This window comes from Vombatus ursinus, unplaced genomic scaffold (assembly GCF_900497805.2).
Source record: "Vombatus ursinus unplaced genomic scaffold, bare-nosed wombat genome assembly UNPS02007284.1, whole genome shotgun sequence".
In the NCBI taxonomy this organism is placed as follows: domain Eukaryota; kingdom Metazoa; phylum Chordata; class Mammalia; order Diprotodontia; family Vombatidae; genus Vombatus; species Vombatus ursinus.
The window spans coordinates 613,174-637,204 of record NW_020947062.1 but is presented as its reverse complement, the minus strand read 5'-3'; the positions used below and the strand labels follow the sequence as shown (position 1 = coordinate 637,204).

The 24,031-nt window shown below is 36.8% G+C and overlaps 1 protein-coding gene across 1 annotated transcript in view; it reads right to left on the bottom strand.

The window, feature by feature from the left end:
* Positions 1-5,410: 5,410 nt before the first annotated feature.
* The window catches only part of AK7 (adenylate kinase 7), a 104,418-nt gene continuing 85,797 nt past the window's right edge, over positions 5,411-24,031 (bottom strand). Inside the window, exons 16-18 of the mRNA XM_027849266.1 lie at positions 21,938-22,158; positions 6,630-6,788; positions 5,411-6,214 (exon numbers count right to left, since the gene is read on the bottom strand). Coding sequence (XP_027705067.1) covers positions 6,176-6,214; positions 6,630-6,788; positions 21,938-22,158 — 419 coding nt within the window. The 3' untranslated portion in view covers positions 5,411-6,175. The remainder of the gene's footprint in view (positions 6,215-6,629; positions 6,789-21,937; positions 22,159-24,031) is intronic.

Sequence of the window (24,031 nt, the reverse complement as noted above, 5' to 3'; positions counted from 1 at the left end):
AAGGACAGACAGATATAATATTGTGTCTATAATGGGAAGTAAGTCATTTGGGCTGGACTATGTAATGCATGATGGAGAATAGTGTGAGTCAATCTAGACATATAACTGAAACCAGATTGTAAGAAACTTGAAATACCTAACAGAAAAATTTGTATTTTTTAAGAGGCAATAGAGAGCCACTGAAGCTTCTTGAATAGTGGAGTGACAGGAATAAATGAATGAAAAAAATTAAGCGTTTATTATGTGCTGTGAATGAAAACAGAAGAAGCAAGACAAGCCACAAGCCATGAGAAGATGCACCCAATCCACCCCTTTGTAGAGATGGGAAGTCCACAAGTGTTGCACGTTGTACATACTTCAGACTTTTTTGATGTATTAATCAGTTAGGCTGATAGTTCATTTTCTTTTATTTGTATTTAGAAAAAATATTTGCTCTGTAGGATGGCTCTTGGGGAAGGGGAGGGTGAGGGATACTGGGGGGAAACGATAGTAATACAAAAACCAAAAGACATCAACAAAAACTTACTAAAAAAAGAAAAACGGTCCCTACTCTCAAGGACCTCACTCTAATTAGGAAACAATTTGTGCAGGAAAGTTCAGCTTCAAAGCACATAGAAAGGCCCAGAAGTCCTAAGGGTTTAGTGATGGGAAGATGGCAAAGCCTGAAGTTCTTAGGTTTTATAAGTAGATCAAATGACAGTGCTTGTAGATTTACAGGATGGAGAGGCAGGGCAGACAGTAAGGCCTGTTGCTTCTCTATCTTATGAGAACTAATGGAGTTGTTGAATCCCAACTCATCCAAGCCCTGAGCAGTCAAGCAGCCTAGGCAAAGGGAAGAAGGTATTAAGTTTTCCTGTTGCCTGGCATCCTCAGTAGGTTCTGGGATGCCACTGCTTGAAGATCTCCAAAAAGAGAGAACCCATTACCTCTTGAGGCAAGCCAATCCATTTTTGGATAGCTCTAATCATTAGGAAATTATACTGCCTTCCATCTTTCATCTATTGTTTCTGTGCTCTGGAGTCAAACAAAATAGGTGTTATCCTTCTTCTGCATGAGAAGGAAGGAAATAAGTACCTATTAACGTGCTATACGCTTTTCAAATACTTCATTTAATCCTCACAACACCCCTGAAAGGTACATACTATTATTATTCCCATTTTGCAGTTGAGGAAACTGAGGCAAATAGCAGTTAAGTGACTTGCCAAGGGTCACACAGCTAGCAAATGTCTGAGGTCGTATTTGAACTCAGAATTTCCTGTTTCCAGGCCCAGGGCTCTATCTACTGCACCATCTAGCTGCCTAGAAGCCCAGAAGCTTTCCAAATTCTTGAAGATAGCTATCATTTACCCCCTTGATTCTTCTCTGCCCAGTACTATCAATCAACCTTCCTATGTCATAGACTCAACTTGGGAGTAAAACAATTAATCCACATATTTGATATCTTGGGAAATTACTTGGATTTCCCTCATCATTCTGGTTGCCCTTCTCTGGACACTATCAATATCTTTCTTAAACCCTGGTGTCCAGAACTGAACACAGTACTCCAGATGAAGGGTGACAAGTGTACAGTGGGGTTATCACCTCCCTATTCCTAGAAGCTATGTCCTCTTAATGCAGCCCAAGTTCAAATTAGCTTTTTTTGGCTGCTACAACACACTGCTGACTCATTTTGAAGTTGCAGTCCACCAAAACCCCCAGACCTTTTTTCAGAACTGCTGATTAACCATGCTTATCCCACCTTATACTTGTGAAGTTGAATTTTTGAAGCCCAATGCAAGGATTTATATCCCTATTAAATTTCATGCTTTAGCTTGTCAAGAAACTTTTAGATCATGACTGTTATGCAGTATGTTAGCTATCCCTGTCAACTTTGTGTCTGAAAATAAGCGTATTATCTATGCCTTTTATCTAAGTCAATGATAAAAACAAGAAATAATGTAGAATTTAGCGCAGACTCCTGGAGACCTCCAGCCATGGTGACATTGAACCATTAACAAAGACTTGAGTCTGGCCTTTCAACCAGTTCTGAATCCATCTATCTTATCTTCTAATGTATATCTTTCCATCTTCCACAAGAATAGCATGAGGTATTTTCTCAAGCATTTTTCTAAAATCTAAGTAAATTATATATACAGAATACTGGTTTAGTAATCCTGTCAAAAAAGGAAATGAGATTAGTTTGGTATGAGGAATGGTTTGATGGAATGATAGTTTTTAAACTGTATGATCTATGAACAAACAATAGTTTTTAAATAGTATGATCTGTGAACAGAGACTTCTTCACATGATCCCCTAACAAAAACTACCCCTACTTGGGGGAAAAATCCCTCAGGAATCCTTAGCAGAGAAATCTTCAGAATGGGAACCAACCAAACCACAGACCCCCTAAAATAAGTTTTCTCCCTTGAAAGAAAAAAAAAACCCTGTCTCCTACTTCAAGACTGTTTTTGTGACAGAGAACTTAGCATCCTAGGAAGTATTCCACCGAATTTTTAGATAGCTCTGACAGGAAATTCCTTTCATTGAGAAGGAATCTATCTTTCTCTAACTTCCATCCACTGGTCTTAGTTCTATCTTATGGGGCCAAGTAGAATAAATCTAAATCTAAACCTTCTTTCCTGGGACAAATTTTCAAATATTTGGAGATAGGTATCATGTGCTCATTATGGAGGGTTCTTTAAGATTTCAGTTTGGAGTTAGCCATTGACCCTAAATCTGAAAACATTTTTTTCAACCACTATAGCAAATTATCCACAATCAATAAACATTGTTTTTGTTCAGAAAGCACCAATGTTAACTTATTATGGCATTCTAAATTGGAGTTCACATATACAGGGTACAGAAAGAAACATGCTTGTTTGCATATAGCCACTGTGTGGTTTCATTTTGCTTAACAATGCTTAAATTTATTGGAGAGGCAGGATTACCAATATTGATGCCAAAAAACAGGGCCACAGAAATATCTTTTTAAATGAACAGAAGAAACCAGAAGGAAGTTCAGAAGGAAGCACAGATAATCAGGAAGGTTTTTAAAGTAATATGTGACATTTATTATATATAGTACTTTGAAAAAGCAATATGAAATGAAGATTCACAGTTTTCATATGCAATATTCTTTCTGTATTCTGATGTGCATGTAGAAATGTTATTTTTTCATGTTTAGTTTAAAATTTTAAAAATATATATTAAAAATACATTGGAGCTCATGAAAGAAAAATTAGCAACTTGTTCTCAATACTATTTTGTACTTATGTCAATGTTCATAATGTTAATGTTCATATTTGGGTTTAACAACTGGCAAATTAATTTCTATAATAGAATGCTTTGGATTATTGTACAGAGTAGACTTTATAAATTTTCACTCTCCTATATATGTAATATGCAAATATATACTAAATTCTACAATATGAAATGAATATATGTATTAATTTAATCTAATGCTTTTTGAATCCATTTTTTCCCCAATCTATTGTTTGTCAGGCATATTAGCAGTTTTATAATTGGCTCTTGTGCTTAGTTGCCAATAAGGAGATTCCTTCATCATCTCAAAGCTCCAAATCTTTTTTAGGTTTTAGTTGTACATATCTGTAGAGTCCCTGAAAGTTTCCAGGGGAACTCTAGTATATACTTCATGGGATGACCCCTACAGACTCATTCTCTTTCTGTATTATGGGATATAACCCTTACGATAGTTTTTCCTCCATTAACTATTTGCTATCCCCAGTAAATGGACTGCAGTGCAAATGTTCCTATCCCCACGTGTGTAAAGTTCTCTGGGCCCCTAGAGAGGTCCAAGCAATGTTCTTTCAAGTGCCCTCACCTTTCTCCCCACCTTGTCTTGCACTCAAGAATCCCAAAAGGTGCAGTTCAGTCCTTAAACACTACCAAATTTACAGGTTTTATGGAGGGCCCAAGCCTTCCACAGCTTTCATTGAGTTATAACAGGATCACAGATTAGAGCTAGAAGGGTCATCAAGTCGAGCCCCCTTATTTTACAGAAGGGGCAGCTGAGGCATAGAGCTAATGGGTATGAAGATCACAATCACCCCCAAATACAAGTAAATTCAACAAGCAAATGACACTTTACAAAGATTTTTTTAAATGTTATAATGTTAAATGTTACAGTGTTATCAAGAAGGGCCGTAGTGCCTGTAGGAGATAACTCCTGTCATACAACAGATCACACCGCTAGAACTTACAAGGTTGTCTCAAAGGCCAGTCATATCCATCTTATGACTGCAGTTCAAAGCTCAGGAAAGAAAACACAAATTGGAAAAGGAAGTCAGGGACCTCCAGTCCTGGGTTCAATTCACCTCGTTGAACCCCTGTACTACTTGCCACAAGAAAGCAGCCACCATGCTACCAGGGTAGAAAAGATAACTCCTTCCTCATCCCTGCTTTGTTTTACTTAAGAAGGGCCTTTACCAACTCAAGAAAATGGGGGGAGGAAGGAGAGAAAGAAAAGAAAATTAAATTAAAATAATTAACAAGTGAAAAAGTTTTTAAAAAAAGGAAAAGGAAATGTTCACCTTCACTTCTCAGAGGGGAACATTACCGAAAAAGAACACATGGGATCTTTCTATAGGGATTAGGGACCTGGAGTCAACTGGAAGTCACTCCTTCCTCTTAAAAATTTTTCTGGGTTCCTGCAACAAATAGAATATCTGACATTTCTCCCATGTGTTTCAGCCAACTTATGGGGCAATCCAAATTGAATTCCAATTCTCATTCCATGGTAGAACAGAAGGAGCTAACTCAAAAAGAAAAACTCAGATGAGCCTGGAACACAGAAGGGGCTCCCCAAAAGAATTAAGCAATGAAGTTTATAGGAGTTGGACCTTCAGATTCCTGATAAGTTTCCCAGGTATAACAATAAGAACCACTATTGGGTTCAAAGGAGTCAGGGAGCTAGGCCCTCTTGCACTCTGCAAAGGGATCCTCTCTGCTTTGTACTCATTTATATGAACCAGGTTCAGTTCTTGGGAAGCCTGGCCTCCAAAGAATAGGATCAGGATCTTTTTCTCACTTAAAACTTTAGTTGATTTGTGGTCTAGAGTCTCCCTTTCTAAAGTTCTAATGCAGCTTTCATGCAGCCTCCTCCTTCTTTAGCCACTATAGGGGAGGAACCAAGGGTATCCCCAAGGTTTGTTTTGTCACCCTGAAGAAATAAATCCTTTAGAAGCATATGCTTCCTCAGAAATGACCAGAGCAACAAAGCAAACTCTTTATGGGGTAGTCCTGGCAAGCCCATCTCCACACATGCTCTCTGAGGAACAACCCCCATTACACATGAAACAAATTTCAATTTATCATAAGTGTTTTATTCAAATCACATATACTATTACATGAATATTTCCTCTGAGAAGTTTACAGTTATTTCATGTATATATGTTAGAATTTTTACCCTGTATTTACTGCAGTATACAAAAATGTCTTAGTGAAGGTTAATTATGTTTGACTTATTATGAGTTAAAAGTATTAATCATCATTTAAAAATAAACATTTAATGCCACTGGTGCTTTGGTCATTAAAAAACCCAAACAGAGAAACCCATTAGTTCACCTACCCAAGTTAAAACTAATTTGTTTTTTCTTCATACTGTAAATAAATACTATCTGTAATCTTTGATGTGTAAAATATTTAGTGATAGTCTAAGAACAAAATTAACAAGCTGTGAGATCTATATTTTGCTATGTGAGCTCCCTATAGCTGGCCTGTGGTCCACATCCCTTCCAAATTCTACTTTGCATGTAGTAGTCATTTATGGAGACAAAGCCTGATAGAGAGCTGGCCATGGGGTCGGGAAGACCTGAGTTTATGTGTTGCTTCTGATACAAACTGGTTATATGAGTTAACATCTCACTTAACATTTCAGTTCTCCAGGCAACTTTCTGATACTATACAACTCAGAACAGCTGTTGATCTGCATTGGTGGAGGAAATTTCCTCGTGAGGAGTTCCCTATACTGATGAAATTACAGATCCAGGGCAAAGAAAAAGTCACTCATTACCATGTGGCTTTGAATAATGGTTTTACTAAATAAATAGAACATTTGTTTGCAGAGAAATAAAATTAATCATTGTCCTAAATACCAAAAAACATTTTTAAAGCTATTTTTCAGATTTCTATGTTAAATTTCTTCCTAATTCTTTAAAAACATGAGATATTTTCCATTTCAATCCATTTCAGGGTTGTTCTTGAAGAGATATTCCGCCTATAATTGAAATAAAAAGAAAACATTAGCCATTTTAAAAACATTTCTTCTTAGATATGTTTTTGTACAGTTAATGGCTAGGAATTTTATGACAAAATTATGTGAAGGTTCTGTATAAGTTGTAAATATATTTAAGGCTCTAAACCAAATGATAAACATTTTTACACATTAATTAATTTAGCTGCTTTGTTTTCAATCAAGATACCTCCAGTGTGTGAATACATGCTCTATAGAGGATTTAGGGAAAGGCATGGACATAGACTGACAAGAAGGACATGTCCATACCAAAAACTGACCAAGAGAATGGATTAGAGACCTCAGTCTATGATGGACATCAATGAACTCAGAGATCCTTTTTCTAACATATATTTTCAAGATGGTGTAATTTTTTTTTTAAAAAAAGCTTTTTCCTTACCAGAAAATCGACTGGATCATCTGGCCTGACCTTACAACATTCATTCAGGCCTCGCATGAGTGTTGGCATCACATTTGTCATTAAATAGTTTCTAAGTGGAACAGATTGTGCCTCAAGTAATTCTCTTTCTTCTCTTTTCACTTCCTCTAGTCGTTTATTCTGCAAATTTGAGAAAAAAACTCAATGAAGTATCAAATATCAAAGAATACAAATTATCCTTTTAGACCTTGGAGGTTGTGGGAGACCATAGCATATGGTTCATACCACACACCAACACACACACACACACACACACACACATGCAGAAACACACATACATGGGGTAGGGTTGGGAGTGGTGGAATAGAGAGAGAAGGTGGTTCATATCTCTTCTTGGGAGCAGCATTTCCTTGTTCCCATCCTGTTCCTACTTGAGATTTTCCCCAAAGCAGGATGACATAATGAACAGAATACTGGACTTGAAGTCAGGAAGCCTGAGGTTCAAATCTGACTTTAAAACACTTGCTTGTCATGTGGTAGAGAAGAAAAAAACATTGTATCTGGAATCAGTGAGGTAGTTTCAAAACCTAGTTTGGTTACTTATTATCTGTGTGACCTTGTAAAAAGCACTTATCGTCTCTTGGCCTAAGTTTCCTTATCTATAAAAAGAGGATAATCACAGCACATACCTCACAGGGTGATTGCGAGGATCAATAACCCTTAACGCATTATGTGAATGTCTGCTAGTATCTTCTGCAATGAACAATGGAAATTATCAACCTTGTGTAGGTGACCCCATGCTGCACTGACTCCTTTAATTCTAATGCCAATTGTCACAGCTGATCCTTTACTGCTTTCCTTCCATTTACCACTGTCATCATGCAAAGCAGCTATTTCACTCTAATTTTATACTGGGTCACAGTTACAATGATTATGTGTCCCAGATGTTCTGGGGCAATACAAACTTCAAAGTTGATTGATAATGACGCATCTTTTGTCAGACTACATGGGCCAATTTTTGGTTCAAAGACTATGGTCAGTATATCCACAGTATACTTTCATAATGTGTCATTAAGCCTGTGGAGTAGCTCAACATGACCCAGCTATAATCTATCAATCAGCAAGCTTTTGTTGAATTCCTATTATGTAGCAGACCTGTGGGGATAGAAAGACAAAAATGAAAAAGCCCATGACTTTAGGAAGAGTATAGTCTATCAGGACTGGGTGACAGCCTCTGCAAAGGCATGGAGATATAATATGGAACAATGTGCACTGGTGAACAACAAACAAACCACTCTGGACAAAATGCAGTCTGTGTGAAGAGGAATAATAAGCCTGGAAAGGTAGGCTGGAGGCTGGTTGTGAAAGGCTTTATATGCCAAACAGAGTAGACTTTATTGGATCCTAGAGGCAAGAGGGAATTATTGGAACTTATTGAAAAGGAGAGTGACATAGTGAGAGCTTTGCTATAGGAATATCACTTTGGGCTGGGAGACCAATTAAGGAGCTGCAGTAATATCTAGGTGAAAGGAAATAATAAGGGACTGAACCAAAGTCATGGCTGTGTGAATGAAGAGAGGTTGTTACATGTGAGAGATGTTGTGCAGGTAGAAATAAGAATACTTGGCAACTGATTGGCTGAGGAAAAGGGAAGGGTCTAAAATTGCAAACCTGAGTGACTGGAAGGATGGAGGTGCCTTCAACAGAAATAAGGAAGTCAGGAAGAGGAAAGGGTTTGGGAGGCTAGATAATAAACTCTGTTTTGAACGTGGAAACTTTGATATGCCTAAGGGACATTAGATAGAGATGTACAGGGCAGCTAGCAATACAGGGACAGCATTCAGGAGAGTGACTAGGGTTATCTATATCTGAATGTATACATCTATACCTAGATGGATACACAGACACACAGACACACAGACACACACACACACACACACACACACACACAAATCTGACTGGGAGTCATCTACATAAAGGTGGGAAGTGAACCCATGAAGCTGATAAGATCAAGTAGAGAGGAGAGGACTCAGGATATAGTGCTGCATCATACTCACAAACCCTAGAAATTAAGCATATGAAGAAGAGTGACATTATTACCTACAGAGAAGTAGGACAAAGGTTAATAGCTCCATCTAGCTCCTTTCAGTCTTGTTTCTGGTAACAGAGAGTAAGAGATACATGGGAGTAAAAAAAAAGATATTGAAAGGAATTTTTTCACTTTGAGTCAAAGAATCTGATTGAACCCTTCATGTAGCAGTATAAGATAGAAAGTTCAAAAGAGATCCTTAAGTGCTCTGATGCTTCGAGTGGATAGATGACTCCCAATCTATCTGCTATACCATAAAGGGGAAAAGACAATTAAAAGCTGAAGGCCCACAAATGACAAAAAGGAGAAGTAGCAGAGACAACAGAGAAAAGAAATCACCAGAAGACCTAAACTCAGGATAGTAGCTCATTGCCTGATGACATCACCAGTAGATATTTTCAGTTCTGTTGAAGAAGTAAGTAGCAACACTTGAGGAAGAGAAGTACTCCAGAAGAGATGCTACTTTAAGAGTAAGACTTGGTTATATATAACTTCTGATCCAGGTGATCCAGGGCCACTTTTGTTCTTTATTATGCGTGTCCCTTTATGTACCTCCCCCTTTGGTGCACATTTCCCTTTTATGCATATTTCTTGCTCACAATGTTCCCTGAATTTGTCCCTTCTCCCAACAGTGCAATTATAACCTATGAGACAATGTGCACTTGTGTGTATGGGGAGTCTTTCTTATGGCTTATTTTGCTATCCTATTTAATTAAGTGTCTTTTGCTTTGAGCTAATGTGACCTCTGGTTGGTTAATAAAAGAAACACAGTTGTGGGGGCTCAGAAGCAATATTGTGAAGAGTTTTGAACCCCAAGCTAAGAAGATTCCCAAGAGGAGCATGTGAAAGCATTTGTACAAGGTAACATAGCAATGATTCAAACATCGGTTTTCTGACTCAATATGTAGCACTCTGTCCACTATAGCACACTCTCTTAGACCTAGCAGGCATTCAATAAATATTTGTTGACTAATCTATTTTAATTATGTCCCATATAACATTTCCTTCACAACATTTAAGAGTATTGAACAGACACTCAATAAATACCTGATTAATATAGGGAACTGATTTGAATTTACAAGAACAAAAGTCATTCCCCAATTGATGTGGCCAAAACATATGAACAGGCACTTTTAAGGAAAGAAATCCAAGCTATCAATAATAATCACAGGAAAACATGCTTTAAATCACTAATAATTAGAAAATACAAATTAAAACAACTGCAAGGTTCCACCTCACACCCATAAGACTGACAAAGTTGACAAAAAAAAAAAAGGAAAATGCTGAAAAATGCAGTTTAGTGGAAGTGTTAACTGTTCTAGCCAATCTGGAAAGCAATTTGAAACTTTACCCCAAAAGTATTAAACTATGCATAGCCATCAATACAGTAATACTAATATTAGGTCCATATCTCAAAGAGATAAAAGAAGAAAAGGAGCCATACTACAAAAATATTTACAGTGACTCTTTTTGAGGTGGCAAAGAATTTAAAACTGAGGGCCTGCCCATCAATTGGAGAATAGCTAAACAACTTATAGTATATAAATGTGGTAGAATACTATTGTGATATAATAAATGATGAAGGGATAGTTTAGAAAAAATGATATAGAGTGAAGTAAGCAGAACCACGAGAACAAATTATATAACAATAATATCATTGCAAGGATAACTCTGAAAGACTTTAGAACTGTAATAAAAGCAATGACCAATCACAATTCCAGAGAACTCATGATGAAGCAAGCTACCAAATTCCTGGCAGTGAGGTGATGGACTCAAGAGCACAGAGACATTTTTTTTTTTTTTGACATGGCCAATGGGGGCATTTGTTTTGCTTAGCTATACATGTTTATAATGGGTTTTATTTTTCTTTCTCAGTAGGGAGAGAGGAGAAGCACAAGGAAAGAAAACTGATTTTTATTGATTTAAAAAATAAAAATTTCACTTAAAATTGATTGAATTGACAATAATTCTTTGTTATAGGTTCTCAAATCCCAGAGAAGTTATTTGACATCAGGCAAATCATTAAAAGCATCCATTTCTTCATCTCTAAAATGAGGAAACAGACTTGGGGTAACAAAATGATAGCTGTTTTCAAGTTTTCGAAGAGCTGTTATGTAGAAGAAAGATTACACTTATCCTAGTTTGCCTCCAAAAGAAGAACCAGAAATAAGGAGCAAAAATCGCAAAGAGGCAAATTTAGGATCGATATTAGAACTATTTAAAAGTGGAATGAATTTCTATGCTCCCCTTCACTGAAGGTCTTTAAAAAGAAGCTGGCGAATAACCACTTATAGGGCATGATGAGTGAAGATCTTTGTTGAGTATGGGTTGGGATAGATGGGTGCTGAGAGTGTTTCCAATGTTAGAATTCTACACAGTGTTGTTGTTACTATATTAAATTGTTCTCTTGATTCAGCCATTTACCTCAGTTCATATAAGTCTTCCCAGGTTTTTCTAAAACTATCATCTTCAGGTTTAGACAAATAGAACAGAAAGAAAATCAAGAAAAAATTAAGGATTAGCACTACATATTATAAAAATTAAACATGTCCTTTGGTAATTATTGAATGGGTATGTTAAGGAATATACTTTTTTTTAGCACTATATCATACCTTTATAAAAACTGACCATATACAAGATTTATAGTTAAGATAGGAACATGAGAGGTTGTTGAGATGCTCAGCCCTCCCACGTAGACTCCAGCAAAGATCTAAAAGGATAGAAGATTAGAAAAATGATCAAGAAGACCAAAGAGAAATAACAGTAGGACTCCACTGAATCTAGACCAGGGGTGGGGAACCTGTGGCCTCAAAGCCATGTGTAGCCCTCAAGGTCCTCAAGTGCAGCCCTTTGACCAAACTTTATTAGTCTGGTTTCAGTCAGAGGGCTGCACTTGAGGACCTTGAGGGCCACACATGGCCTTGAGGCCACAGGTTCCCCACCCCTGATCTAGAACTATACAATAAGATGGCCATAAGCCTGAGGCTACACAGAGAAGGGTCATGTCAGGAAAGGGTAAAAGTCAACATAAACTCCAATAAACAAGGACCACTTGACCATTTGGATTGAGGATATTTTATCAGACTAAGAAGCTAGCAGGAGATCTGGATAACTGGAGCTTGAAGCCAAAGGGCACTAAGTGGAGATATTCCAAGGTATTGGAAGCCAGCATATGGTTTGATAAGTAGGGCCAAGTGCCAGTGGGATCTTTACTCTGGCCAACTGAAGCAGGTGCAAAGGATAGACCAATCCCCAGAGCTCACTGCATAGGAATACAGGGTCAGATAATGCCTACGTTGGAGTAACTCAGAGTCACAGCAAGAGAAAGAATCCATTTGAAGACAAGACACATGGACAGGGGACCCTGTAGGAGGCCTGAAACCATTGCAATCTCCAATATATTTAATTGAGCCCCGCCAGGGCCACAGTAGGAGATGGAACTACCACTTACTGGGGATTGTGCAAGTAGAAGGATAAAAAGACAGGCTGAGGCCAGTACCTACATTAGGTCAGTGTGAAATTAAAACAAAAACCAGAGTTTGGGGAAGAAGGGAGGGTCTAGAACCATTCACAACTTTAGCAACAGGAGCACCAAGACGATAGAGAGAAAAGGACCAAACAGGGGGGTAGCCCACCCAATCCAAGAATATAGGTGGGTACAGAACCTGGCCATATAGCACAAAGTCCTAATCCCTAAACTGAAGTTAGAGATATAAGCAAATAGAAAAACAAATAAAATAATAAAGAAAATCTATGAGTTGAGAGAAGTCCAAGAGGTTAACCCAGAAAAGTGAGTAACTCTACAAGTACAAGCAGAGCCTAGGTTGGTCTCAAGGATTACAACAGTGTCTGGAAGAAATGGAGCAAGAATTAACAAATGAAATTAGAATTGAAACTAGGACTCTTATGGGGAAAATTAGGAGAATAGCTAGGGCAGAAGGTGGAAATTTTACTCAAAATAGTGAACTTGCTGAAAAACAGAATGAAGAAAACAACTCAATGATTCTATGAGACAATAAGAAATAATAAAACAAAGTCAAAAGATGGAAAAATTAGCAGAACACGCATGATATCTTCTAACAAAAACATCTGACCTGGAAAACAGGTCAGAGAGAATTATAAAAATCACTGGACTCCCTGAAGTTTAAAAAAAAAATAAAAAACAAAACTAGATGTCATATTTCAAGATGTTATAAAAGAAAGGTGGCCAGATCTAGAAAGATCAGATAGCAAAATGAAAATAGAAAAAAAAAATCCATTGATTATCTCCTAAAAGAAATTCCTAACTGGAAACACTAGGAATGTCATGGCAAAAAAGCAGCCAGAAAGAAAGATTTCAAGTACCAAGGAACTCAGGATCTCATAAGAATTGGTAGCTTCTACTTAAAATGACAGGAAATCCTGGAAAACAATATTTCAAAAGGCCAAAAATAAAGGCTTACAATCAAGAATAACAACATGCAAGACAAAGGAAAACAAAGGAAACTTGAATGGAACAAAGAAATTAAAGCATACCTGATGAAAATTTTGACAAGAGCTGAGTAGAAACTCTGAAATGCAAACATAAGATTCAAGAGAAGCCTAGAAAGGTAAATAATGCATTTGAGCAATTGGAAGAGGGTTAAATGTCAATGAAGTGCTTAGGTATCCATGTGGACTGGTTGTACAAAGTGAAAAGGAAAGCGAGCTACTTCTTGCCGTATCCCACATCCTTGGAATATTGGTGTGGTGTATTTTTTTTTTTCAGCTATTCTCTTCTCCCTCAGCTCGACCCCAGCAGAAAGAGCTCTGTGAGCACGCATGGACGGGGACAACGGGAAATCAGTTCTGTAGCCAAGTCCCATGACGCAGTTGCACTACTTGATCTTTCTCGCCTTTGGAGAAGTTTATCACATATAACAATTAGTAATGTTCGCTCTTCCGAGATCCCAAATGAGATAAAATCCATGATTTAAACAGAAGGTCTAAAAGCCTCTGTCTTTTTCACATTAATCTATACGGTTTGTCCTAACTAGCTCTGTTTCTTTTCATAGTACTTTACTCAGAAATGATGAAACACATAGATCAGAACAATGATAGTTAAGTTTTATCTAGGTGCTTTTGTATCTAATTAAACATGTATTACAAATGAAATTTTAACACTTCGAACTGAAGTTTCAGAACAGGAACTCTCTATCTATGGAATGGGGAGAGAAAGAAGACAAGAAGTAGGATGGGAAGGAAATAGTAAAATCATCCTCCGTGGCAAACTTGAAGAGTCATGATATCTCTCTCACTCTGGTAGGATCTACATAGTTTATTCCACTCCTCATAGCAGAACTAGAGATCCTTCAATCTCTCTTGCCTCTCACTCAAACTGCCTACCTTCCATTGAATTGATATATAAAATTAATAAATAAAAGCATATAAAACAAACAAAATAAATAAAAGTTTTACAACTAATAGAATTGAAGGCTGGTAAATCTGATTTTTAAAAAGAAAAGAAAATCAAATTGCCAAAATATAAAATGAAAAAGGAAAATTTACAATAAATGAAGAGGAAATAAAGGAATTATTTTGCCAGGTTATGTAACAAAGCTGAAAAATTAAATACATTAATCTAAAATAAATATTTATAAAAATATAAACTTCTCAGATTATTAGAACCAGAAATAGAGAATTTATATAACCCAATCTCAAAAAAAGAAATAGGATAAATAAACCATAAATGAGCTCTCAAAGAAAAAATAAACCTAGGACCAGATATATTTACAAGTGAATTTTATCAAACTTTCAAAGAACAATTAATTCCAATATTGAACTGTTGGCAAAAATAGAAAAAAAATCTTCCCAAAATAATATTTTGCATACCTTTACATGTATAATGGGTATATTGTTTGCCTTCTCGATGGATGGGGAAGGAGCTGGAAGGAGGAAGAGAATTTGGAACCGAAATTTTTTTCATTTTTTTTACTAATTTTTTTTATTAATAAATTTATTTATTTTTAGTTTTCAACCTTTACTTCCACAAGATTTTGAGTTCCAAATTTTCACCCCATTTTGCCCCTGCCCCCACCCCAAGATGGCACGCATTCTGAATACCCCTTCCCCTGGTCTGCCTTCCCTTCTATCTCTCCCCGCCTTCTCTTAACCCCTTCTCCTTTTATTTTCCCGTAGGGTGGGCTAGATTTCTGTACCCCATTTCCTGTATTTCTTATTTCCCAGTTGAATGTGAAAACTTTTTTTTAAACACATGTTTTTAAATCTTTGGGTTCCAAATTTTCTCCCCTCTCCACCCACCCTCATTGAAAAGGCAAGCAACTCAATATAGGTTATTCATGTGCAGTTATGTAAAACACTTTCATAGTAGACATGCTGTGAAAAACTAACTCCATTTCCCTTAATCCTATCCTGCCCTGCCATTTATTCTATTCTTTCTTTTGACCCTGTCCCTCCTCAGAAGTATTTGCTTCTGATTACCCTCTTTCCCAATCTGCCCTCTTCTCTATCATCCCCTTACTCTCTTGTCCCCTTCCCCCACTATTTTTCTGTAGGGTAAGACAGATTGAGTGTATATGTTATTCCCTTCTTAAGTCAAATACTAGGAGAATAAGATTCACTCATTTCCTCTCACCTTCCCGCGTTTCCCCTCCACTACAAGAGCCTTTTCTTTTCTGTTTTTTTTGGCGAGATAATTTACCCCATTCTACCTCTCCCTTTCTCCTTCTCCTAGTATAATCCTCTTCCACCCCTTAATTTTATTCTCCAGATATGACCCCTTAATCTTTAACTCACCCTGTGCCCTCTATCTATCTATCTATCTATCTATCTATCTATCTATCTATCTATCTATACATACATATAATTTTTCCCTCCAGCTACCCTAATTCTGACAAAGGTCTCATGAGTTACAAATATCATCTTTCCCTGCAGGAATATAAACAGTTCAACCTTAATAAGTCTCTTATGATTTCTCTTTCCTGTTTACCTCTTCATGTTCCACTTGAGTCTTGTATTTGAAAGTTAAATTTTCTATTCAGCTCTGGTCTTTTCATCAAGAATGCTTGAAAGTCCTCTATTTCACTGAATGACCATTTTTTCCCCTGAAGGATTACACTCAGTTTTGCTGGGTAGGTGATTCTTGGTTGTAATCCTATCTCCTTTGCCCTCTGAAATATTATATTCCATGCCCTGTAGTCCCTTAATGTAGAAGCTGCTAAATCTTGTGTTATCCTGATTGTGTTTCCACGGTACTTGAATTGTTTCTTTCTGGCTGCTTGTAATATTTTCTCCTTGACCTGGGAACTCTGGAATTTGGCTACAATATTCCTAGGAGTTTTCCTTTGGGGATCTCTTTCAGGAGGAGATCAGTGGATTATTTCCGTTTCTACTTTGCCCTCTGATTCTAAAATATTAGGGCAGTTTTCCTTGATAATTTCTTGAAAGATGATGTCTAGGCTCTTTTTTTGATCATGGTTTTCAGATAGTCCAATAATTTTTAAATTCTCTCTCCTGGATCTATTTTCCAGGTCAGTTGTTTTTCCAATAAGATATTTCACATTATTTTCTAATTTTTTATTCTTTTTTTTTTACTTTTAGGCAATTGGGGTTAAGTGACTTGCCCAGGGTCAGACAGCTAGTAAGTGTCAAGTGATTGGTCTGAGGCCAGATTTGAACTCGAGTCCTCCTGACTTTAGGACCGGTGGTCTATCCACTGCACCACCCAGTTGCCCCCATAATTTTTCATTCTTTTGGATTTGTTTTACAGTGTCTTGATTTCTCATAAAGTCACTAGCTTCCAATTGCTCTATTCTAATTTTTAAGGAAGTATTTTCTTCAGTAAGCTTTTGGACTTCCTTTTCCATTTGGCCAATTTTGCTTTTCAGGGCATTCTTCTCCTCATTGGCTTTTTGGACCTCTTTTGCCATTTGGGTTAGGCTATTTTTTAAGGTGTTATTTTCTTCAGTATTTTTTTGGGTCTCCTTTAGCAAGCTGTTGACTTGTTTTTCATGATTTTCTTGCATCACTCTTATTTCTCTTCCCAGTTTTTCCTCTACTTCTCTTACTTGCTTCTCAAAATCCCTTTTGAGCTCTTCCAAGGTCTGAGACTGATTTATATTTTTCTTGGAAGCTTTGCATGTAGGAACTTTGACTTTGTTGTCTTCTTCTGGTTGTATGTTTTGATCTTCTTTGTCACCAAAGTAAGATAACATAGTCTGACTCTTTTTGCACTGCTTAATCATGATTCTGGCCAATTACTTGAGTTTTAAACTTAAGGTAAGGTAAGAGTCTGCTTCCAATGTGGAGAATGTACTGTCCCAAGCTTTGGGGGTTTATGCAGCTGTTTTCAGAGATACTTCTAGGGACCTGTAAATTTTCAGTTCTTCCAAGGTGCTATGATAAGGGGCAAGGTGTTTCCTCTCCACAGCCACAACAAGCTCCACCATGTCAGCGCTCCTCCTAGCCCCAGGACTGCCCCTCAGAACTGTGACTCAGATCCAAGCACCGGCAAAGCAAGAGATTCCTGCCTCAGCTCTGACAAAGAGATCCCTGCAATCCCCCTCTGATCAGCCACTTGATTCCCCCTCAATCTGTGGGCTGCATCCCCAGGAGGCAGCCGTGGCCCACGTTCGGGACTTGTGGCTCAAACCTAGCTTCTAACTCTTACCGCAGTCACAGAGTTTTCCCACTGACCTTCTAAGTTGTCTTTGCCATTTGTGGGTTGAGAAGTCTGGAAACCACCACAGCTGCCAGCGATTCAGTCCTCTGGGGCCTGTTCCAGGTTCGCTGTGCCCTGCGCACCCACACCAAACTGCACTCCTCTCCCTGCCCGGCATGATATACCTTTCTGATCAACCATCCAGGTTGTCTTGGGCTGGAAATTTCTTTCACTCTGTCTTTTTGTGGATTCTGCTGCTTTAGAATTTCTTTAGAGCCATTTTTTTTACAGGTATTTGGAGGGGTTTGGCGGAGAGTTCAAGCAAGTCACTGCTTTCCCTCTGCCATCAGAACTGAAAATTTTTAAAAATGAAAGTAAAAAAAAGAATGAGATATACATTTGCAGATACTACAAAAGCTGTTTTGCTTTACTATGCTTTTTTGTTACTCAATGCAGGGATTATGGGCTGAGAACATACTGGAGGGTAGAGAGATCAGAGGTAATAGTGAACTGGAAGAACAGGGTTAGATGTTACAAAGCATCAGGAAAGGTAGAATGACAATAAGATCACAATCAGATAAAGAAACTTTAGAATTCATGAACATGGAAGCAGAGTATTTTCAGGTGAAGGCAAGTTGAAGGGTGTATCTACCTCTAATCCATCTCTATGTATGGCTAAAGTGGAATTAAGTAGACTAGAAAACTGGCAACAAAATGGAAAACTGGGATACCTAAGCTGGGAAGGGCATTTGTTGTTGTTGAATCGTTTTAGTTGTGTCAGATTCTCTGTGACCCCATTTGGGGTCTTCTTAGCAAAAAAACTAGGGTGGAATGGTTTGCTATTTCCTTCTCCAGCTTTTTTCTCCAGGGTTAAGGGACTTGTCCAGGGTCACATAGCTAGTAAGTATCTGAGACCAAATTTGAACTCAGGTCCTCCTGATTGCAGGGCCTGCACTCTATCCACTGTGCCATTGAGCTGCCAGGGTATTTGAGAGAACATCAATGTTTGTTTAAGTTCCCTTGTGTGAGGGCAGGAGTTACAATGGAGCTACACATTTAACTCATTGAGGGAGGGGGAAAAGAATTTGCTAGAAATTGTCTGCTAAAAACCATTAAGATCTATATTGGATGGTAAATATGGATAGCATGAACCTCAAAGGAGGAGAGGTTGCTGAGGGCAGGTGAATCTGGTAATGTAAATGGAGATCAAAGAGTATCCTGACTCCACCACCAGGACTAGGGAGTCAGGAGGATATGAGAGAAAGTGTTGCCAGTGCAAGAAAGGGTGGCTAGAGAACCAATATCATCAGGAGGAAGCAAGGTCTCAGTGAGTACCAAATGATGGAAGGAGGAAGAAAGGAAGAACTTTAAGATGAAAGGAAGTCAGCTCATTATGGAGCAGGTGTTCCAGAAGGCACAGTGGAAGAGGTGAGTAGATCTAGAACTAGTCACTGAATGGGATATAAGGTGTTTAGGAATAAGGGAGGGGATACTTAGGGTAGGCTATTAGGTTTGTTCACTGGCAACCAGAGGTTCAGAATCACCTGAATGCAAAGAGTATAAAGGGATAGGAATATGCTAACAGCTAAGGATTAAGTCCGGGCAGAGTATCAGTGGATTGGGACAGATCCAGGTGAGGGAGGCAGATGATTTAACAGTTCAAGATTATTCCTCAAGGGCTGATCTTGTGGCAGCTGGTGTTCTTGAATCATCTGATATCCCTGGAAACCTGTCTCACAGCAGGCAGGAGCAGGAAGAGGTATGACCTAAGGAGTCTGGAAGTCTGGTCAGGAGTCAAAGTGCCATTTTATGAGAATGGTAAAAAATGGAAAATGACAATTATTAGAGGGGATGTAGGAGGAAAAGCACATTAATGCATTGTTGGTGGAACTGTGAATTGGTCGAACCATTCTGGAAAACATTTTGGAACTATACTCCCAACATTACTGAACTGTACATACTCTTTGACATAGTGACAACTACAAATATACTAAAAACTCAAAGAAACAAAAGATCCATCCATATAAAATATTTATAGCAACACTTTTTTTTGAAGCAAAAAACAAAAAACAAAATAAAGGGGGCACCATCAACTAGGGAATGGTCAAATTATGGTATATGAATGTAATAGGATATTATTGATCCATAAGAAATAATGAAAGGGATGGATTCAGAAAAAACTGAGAAGATTTTTATGATCTGTTACAGAGTTGAGTAGAACCAAGAGAATAATTTATATCATGACTACAATATTTTAAGGAAAACAACTCTGAAAGACTTAAGAAGTCTGATGAAAGTAATATCACCTCTCAAGAATAATGATGACTTACGCATATTTCCCATCTCTCTGCAGAAAGAATGGAAATCTCAAGGCACATTCAGCAACGAGATAAATACTTTCAGATATAACCAATGTGTGAATTTGTTTTACTTGACTATACTTATTTGTTACAGGAGAAAGAGGTGACAAGACAGTGACAAAGATGAAAAAGAAAAAGAATACAAATGAAACATTTAAAACATCAACAGAATAGAGATTCACAGTTTTTAATCAATCCTCTTTTTCTATTCTTTGTTTATAAAAATGCTCATGTTTATTAATTTTAAAATTCATAATAAAAATTGAAATAAAGAAACTAATCATATGCTAGGGCATAAAGAACTCATAAACAAAATGAGAGGGGTAGAAATACTACACACATTTATGTTTCTAAACACTTGCAGAAAAGAAGGAAAGAGAAGATAAATAAATTGTATAGGCAACTGAAAAAAAAAACTAGAAGATCAACAAATACTCTCAAGTGAACACAATAATTAGAAATCCTGAAAAATCAATGAAGAAACAAAATGGAAAACAAAAAAAGATAAATAAAATGGGAAAAAATTTTAAAGACCAATAAAATAAACAAATTTCTAGACAAATTGCTACAAGAAAGAAAGGAAAATCACACTAGCAAAATAAAAATTAAAAAAGAGAATTCACAGTGATGGAGAAGAATTAAAGGAAGTTTTCAGATACTATTATACCCAATTATATGTCAACAGCAAAATTAATGAATATTTACAAAAAATATAAATATCTCAATTAACAAAATGGAAAATAAAATAGAGACTCAAAATGATGTGATCTCAGAGCGTTAAACTGAGCAAGCCACAAATAATCCCTTTTATATAAACTATTCATAAAATTGAGAAAGATCCCTTACCAAATTCTTTCCGTGAGACAAATATGTTCCTGATACCCCCAAACTAGGGAGAGAAAAAGTAAAAAAAGAAAACTATAGACTATTTTACCGTAAGAACTACAGATGTAAAAATATAAAATAACGTAGTAATAAGAAGGTTAGAGCAATATGTTTTTTTATATCCAGGTTGGATTTATGCCAGAAATGTTGAAATGATTTGACTTTGGAAAAATTATAAATTTAGTATATCATATTAATACTACAATTAATAAAATTGTTTAGATTAATAGATGCAGAAAACTCCAACCAGCATAGTATTCACTTATGATAAAATTACTAAAAAGAATAGGAATAAAGTACCTTTCACTAAAATGATAAACCCAAGACACATAGTGGTTAAATTTAACAATTCCAATGATAAACAACAAATTCTGTAAAGCCACCAGGAGAAAAACCTTCAAAGGTAAAGAAAAGGAAATTTTAATCACACAAGACTATTCACTCTCTAGAAACTACAGAACACAATGGAAAAATGTATTCTGAAAAGCAAAGGAACTCAAGATGTAATCCAAAATGACATACACTGAAAATATGAACCTATCTATGGGGGAAAAAAAGACAGATATTCTATAAAAAAGAGATATTTGAAGCATTTCTTAAAAAAATGGAATTGACTATTATTGAAGTGTTTTGCCTGACTACACTTTTTTTTTGTTTTTGTTTTTGTTTTTGGCTAGGCAATGGGGTTAAATGACTTGCCCAGTGTCACGCAGCTAGTGTCAAGCGTGTGAGGCCAGATTTAAGCTCAGGTCCTCCTGACTCTAGCACCAGTGCTCTCTAACCGTTGCACCACTTAACTGCCCCCTGACTACACATGTATAGTCTATATTGAATTGCTTGCCTTCTCAATGAGTCAGGGTAGGGAGGGAGGAAGAGAGAGAATTTGGAACTCAAAGTTTTGAGAATGAATGCTGAAAAATGTTTTTGCATGTAACTGGAGACAAATAAAATACTAAATAAATTTTTAAAGAAGATTTTAAAAATGTGAGAAGATTATTTGATTTCCAAATACTCCATGAAAGAGAAACACAAAAAAGTTAAATAAGTACAGTTGCCAAAGAAAGCACAAGCAACAAAATAAATTATCTCATATTTAAAGACTATGGGGAATTGGGAGGGAAAGCTAGACAGAGAAGGACACCTATGGAGACGTGACAGTGATGGTTTTTTTGGGGGTTAGGCAATAGGGTTAAGTGACTTGCCCAGGGTCACACAGCTAGTGTTATGTATCTGAGGTCGCATATGAACTCAGGTCCTCTTGAATCCAGGGCTGCTGCTCTATCCACTGCACACCTAGTTGCCCCAACAGTGATGTTTAAAAAAAAAAGTATCTGTTAAAGAAAATAAAGCAACTTACCCACTCCTCCCAACGTGCTATCTTTTCTGCTGTTTCAATAGCCTCCCTATGCTCCCGCTCTGCCTCCTCTGCAGCCTCCTTTGCTAGGCGTTCCTCCGCAGCTTTATGTTCTTCTTCTGCTTTTTCTTCATCTGTTAAGCCATAGTTTCGAGGCTTTCCAATATCTTTGATAATCTGCCCAATGGCAAGTTTATTCTGAGGATGGTCAAATCTTCCTACATCTTTAAATTTTAGAGGAAAGAAAGATCATGGGTGAAATCACATTTCTGTGTATTATATGCACACTCAAGTGTTGCTCTGCTTTTGGAAGTATAGTATAGAAGACTGGTCTTCTTTACTCATTTCCTGGCTCCTGAAACATTTACTCTTTCATGGCCCAAGGTATGTCACTTCATTTCTCCCTGATTCCATGTCCTTTTCTGTAGAGGAAGAATAACTGAATGACCTGCCTCAAAGGGTTGTTGTCAGTAAAAGACTTCTTAAATCCTAAAATGTCATATAAATTTGTTAATATTTCAAATGTTTAGTACATATTTGCTAAGTCAGTATTTGTGAAAATAAGTAACTTCTAACTTTTAATTCTAGTTGCTATAACTTTTTTTTCAAATTTAAAAATATATTTTTAAATGTGAAACATTGGGAAAGGCTTTCTGAATTCTGAATAATCATTTTTAAGCCATACCAGCTACATAAAACCCTTGGGTTTCCATCGTTCAGCAATAATTAAAATGATTTACATGTCTTCATGATTTTAAAAAATTATTTATTTTAATCAGCAAGATCTGGTCTGAAAGTCCTGGCTTAGTGTGTGCTTATACCAACAAAAATCATTACAAACAAAAGTGTGACTGTGTTTGTTTACATAATGTATTTAGCTTTCAATAGTCAACAGAATATTGTATTCAGTAGTTATATTTGCTATGTGAATTGCATTAGCAAAATCATGTCTATAATGTTTCCTCAATCCAGCCCTTCCACAAATTGTTTCTTTTTTTGCAATAGTCAACCTTGGAAATGTTTTTCCGGAAAGCAAAAAAAACAAAGTTAACTATTCCCATCCAATATCACCAAATATCAACTGGTGTTTTAATAGGAAATGTTGGCAAGTATTGCATGGTATTTATTGCTTCATATCACTTATATATTAGGATATAGGACGTCACTTGCAAAATATATACGAAAGAGCAGGTTATGATTGGGGTTTTGAGGCAATGTTTTAAATATGTGGTCGTGCAGTTTATATATAATATTTTTCAATCTTCAAAATTTGGGTCAAAACATAAATCAAGAGGAGTACCTATGGGTTGCACTTAACATCTATAGAACCAACAGCCCTTATTGCATCTTTATTATGGTAATATTGCCACTGGTATTTTAAGGTAAAAGCACTACATCCTGAGGATCCTCACCCACAGATGACCTTCCATCTATTTCATACATATTTACACAGACATGTCTCTCTGGTAGAATATAAGCTCTTAGAGGGAAAGACCTATTTCATTTTTACCTTTATATCCCCAGTGACCAGTGGCTATAACTCTTAATGGAATTTCTCTTTTTTGTGACCACATCAATTCCAGTTCCTTTTCAGTTTTACTTCTATACAACTTTTCTCACTATTTGAGCTCACTATTGATAATTTCAATAATGATTACGATGATAATAATAATTTTAAAAATCGACAACCTCTTTAGCTAATAGGTTTAAGGAGAGTAAACAGACAACTCCACAGCATCTAGGTAATGTTATTATCAACTAAAAATAGGAATAAATAGGAACAAGTTCATGCTATTATTGAAGCAAAAAATCTACTGGAGCTTCTTATTTTAAAATCTTCTGGGTAAAGTCAGTGTAGAGGAGGCTGTTTCAAATAAGGTGAGCCACAAGATTCTGTGAACAAGGTCAGAAAATGTCACTCTCTCAAGCTCATCCAACAAAAGTTTACATAAAATGGTTGAGATTATCCAGCTGCCTACTTCACTCATTAGTTTGTAAATGGGTTGATAAAATGAGGGTGTTTCTCAAATTCAATCATATAGAACTGGGTTCCTAAATTATATAGAGCCACCAGGCTACTCCCACCAATCTAAGATA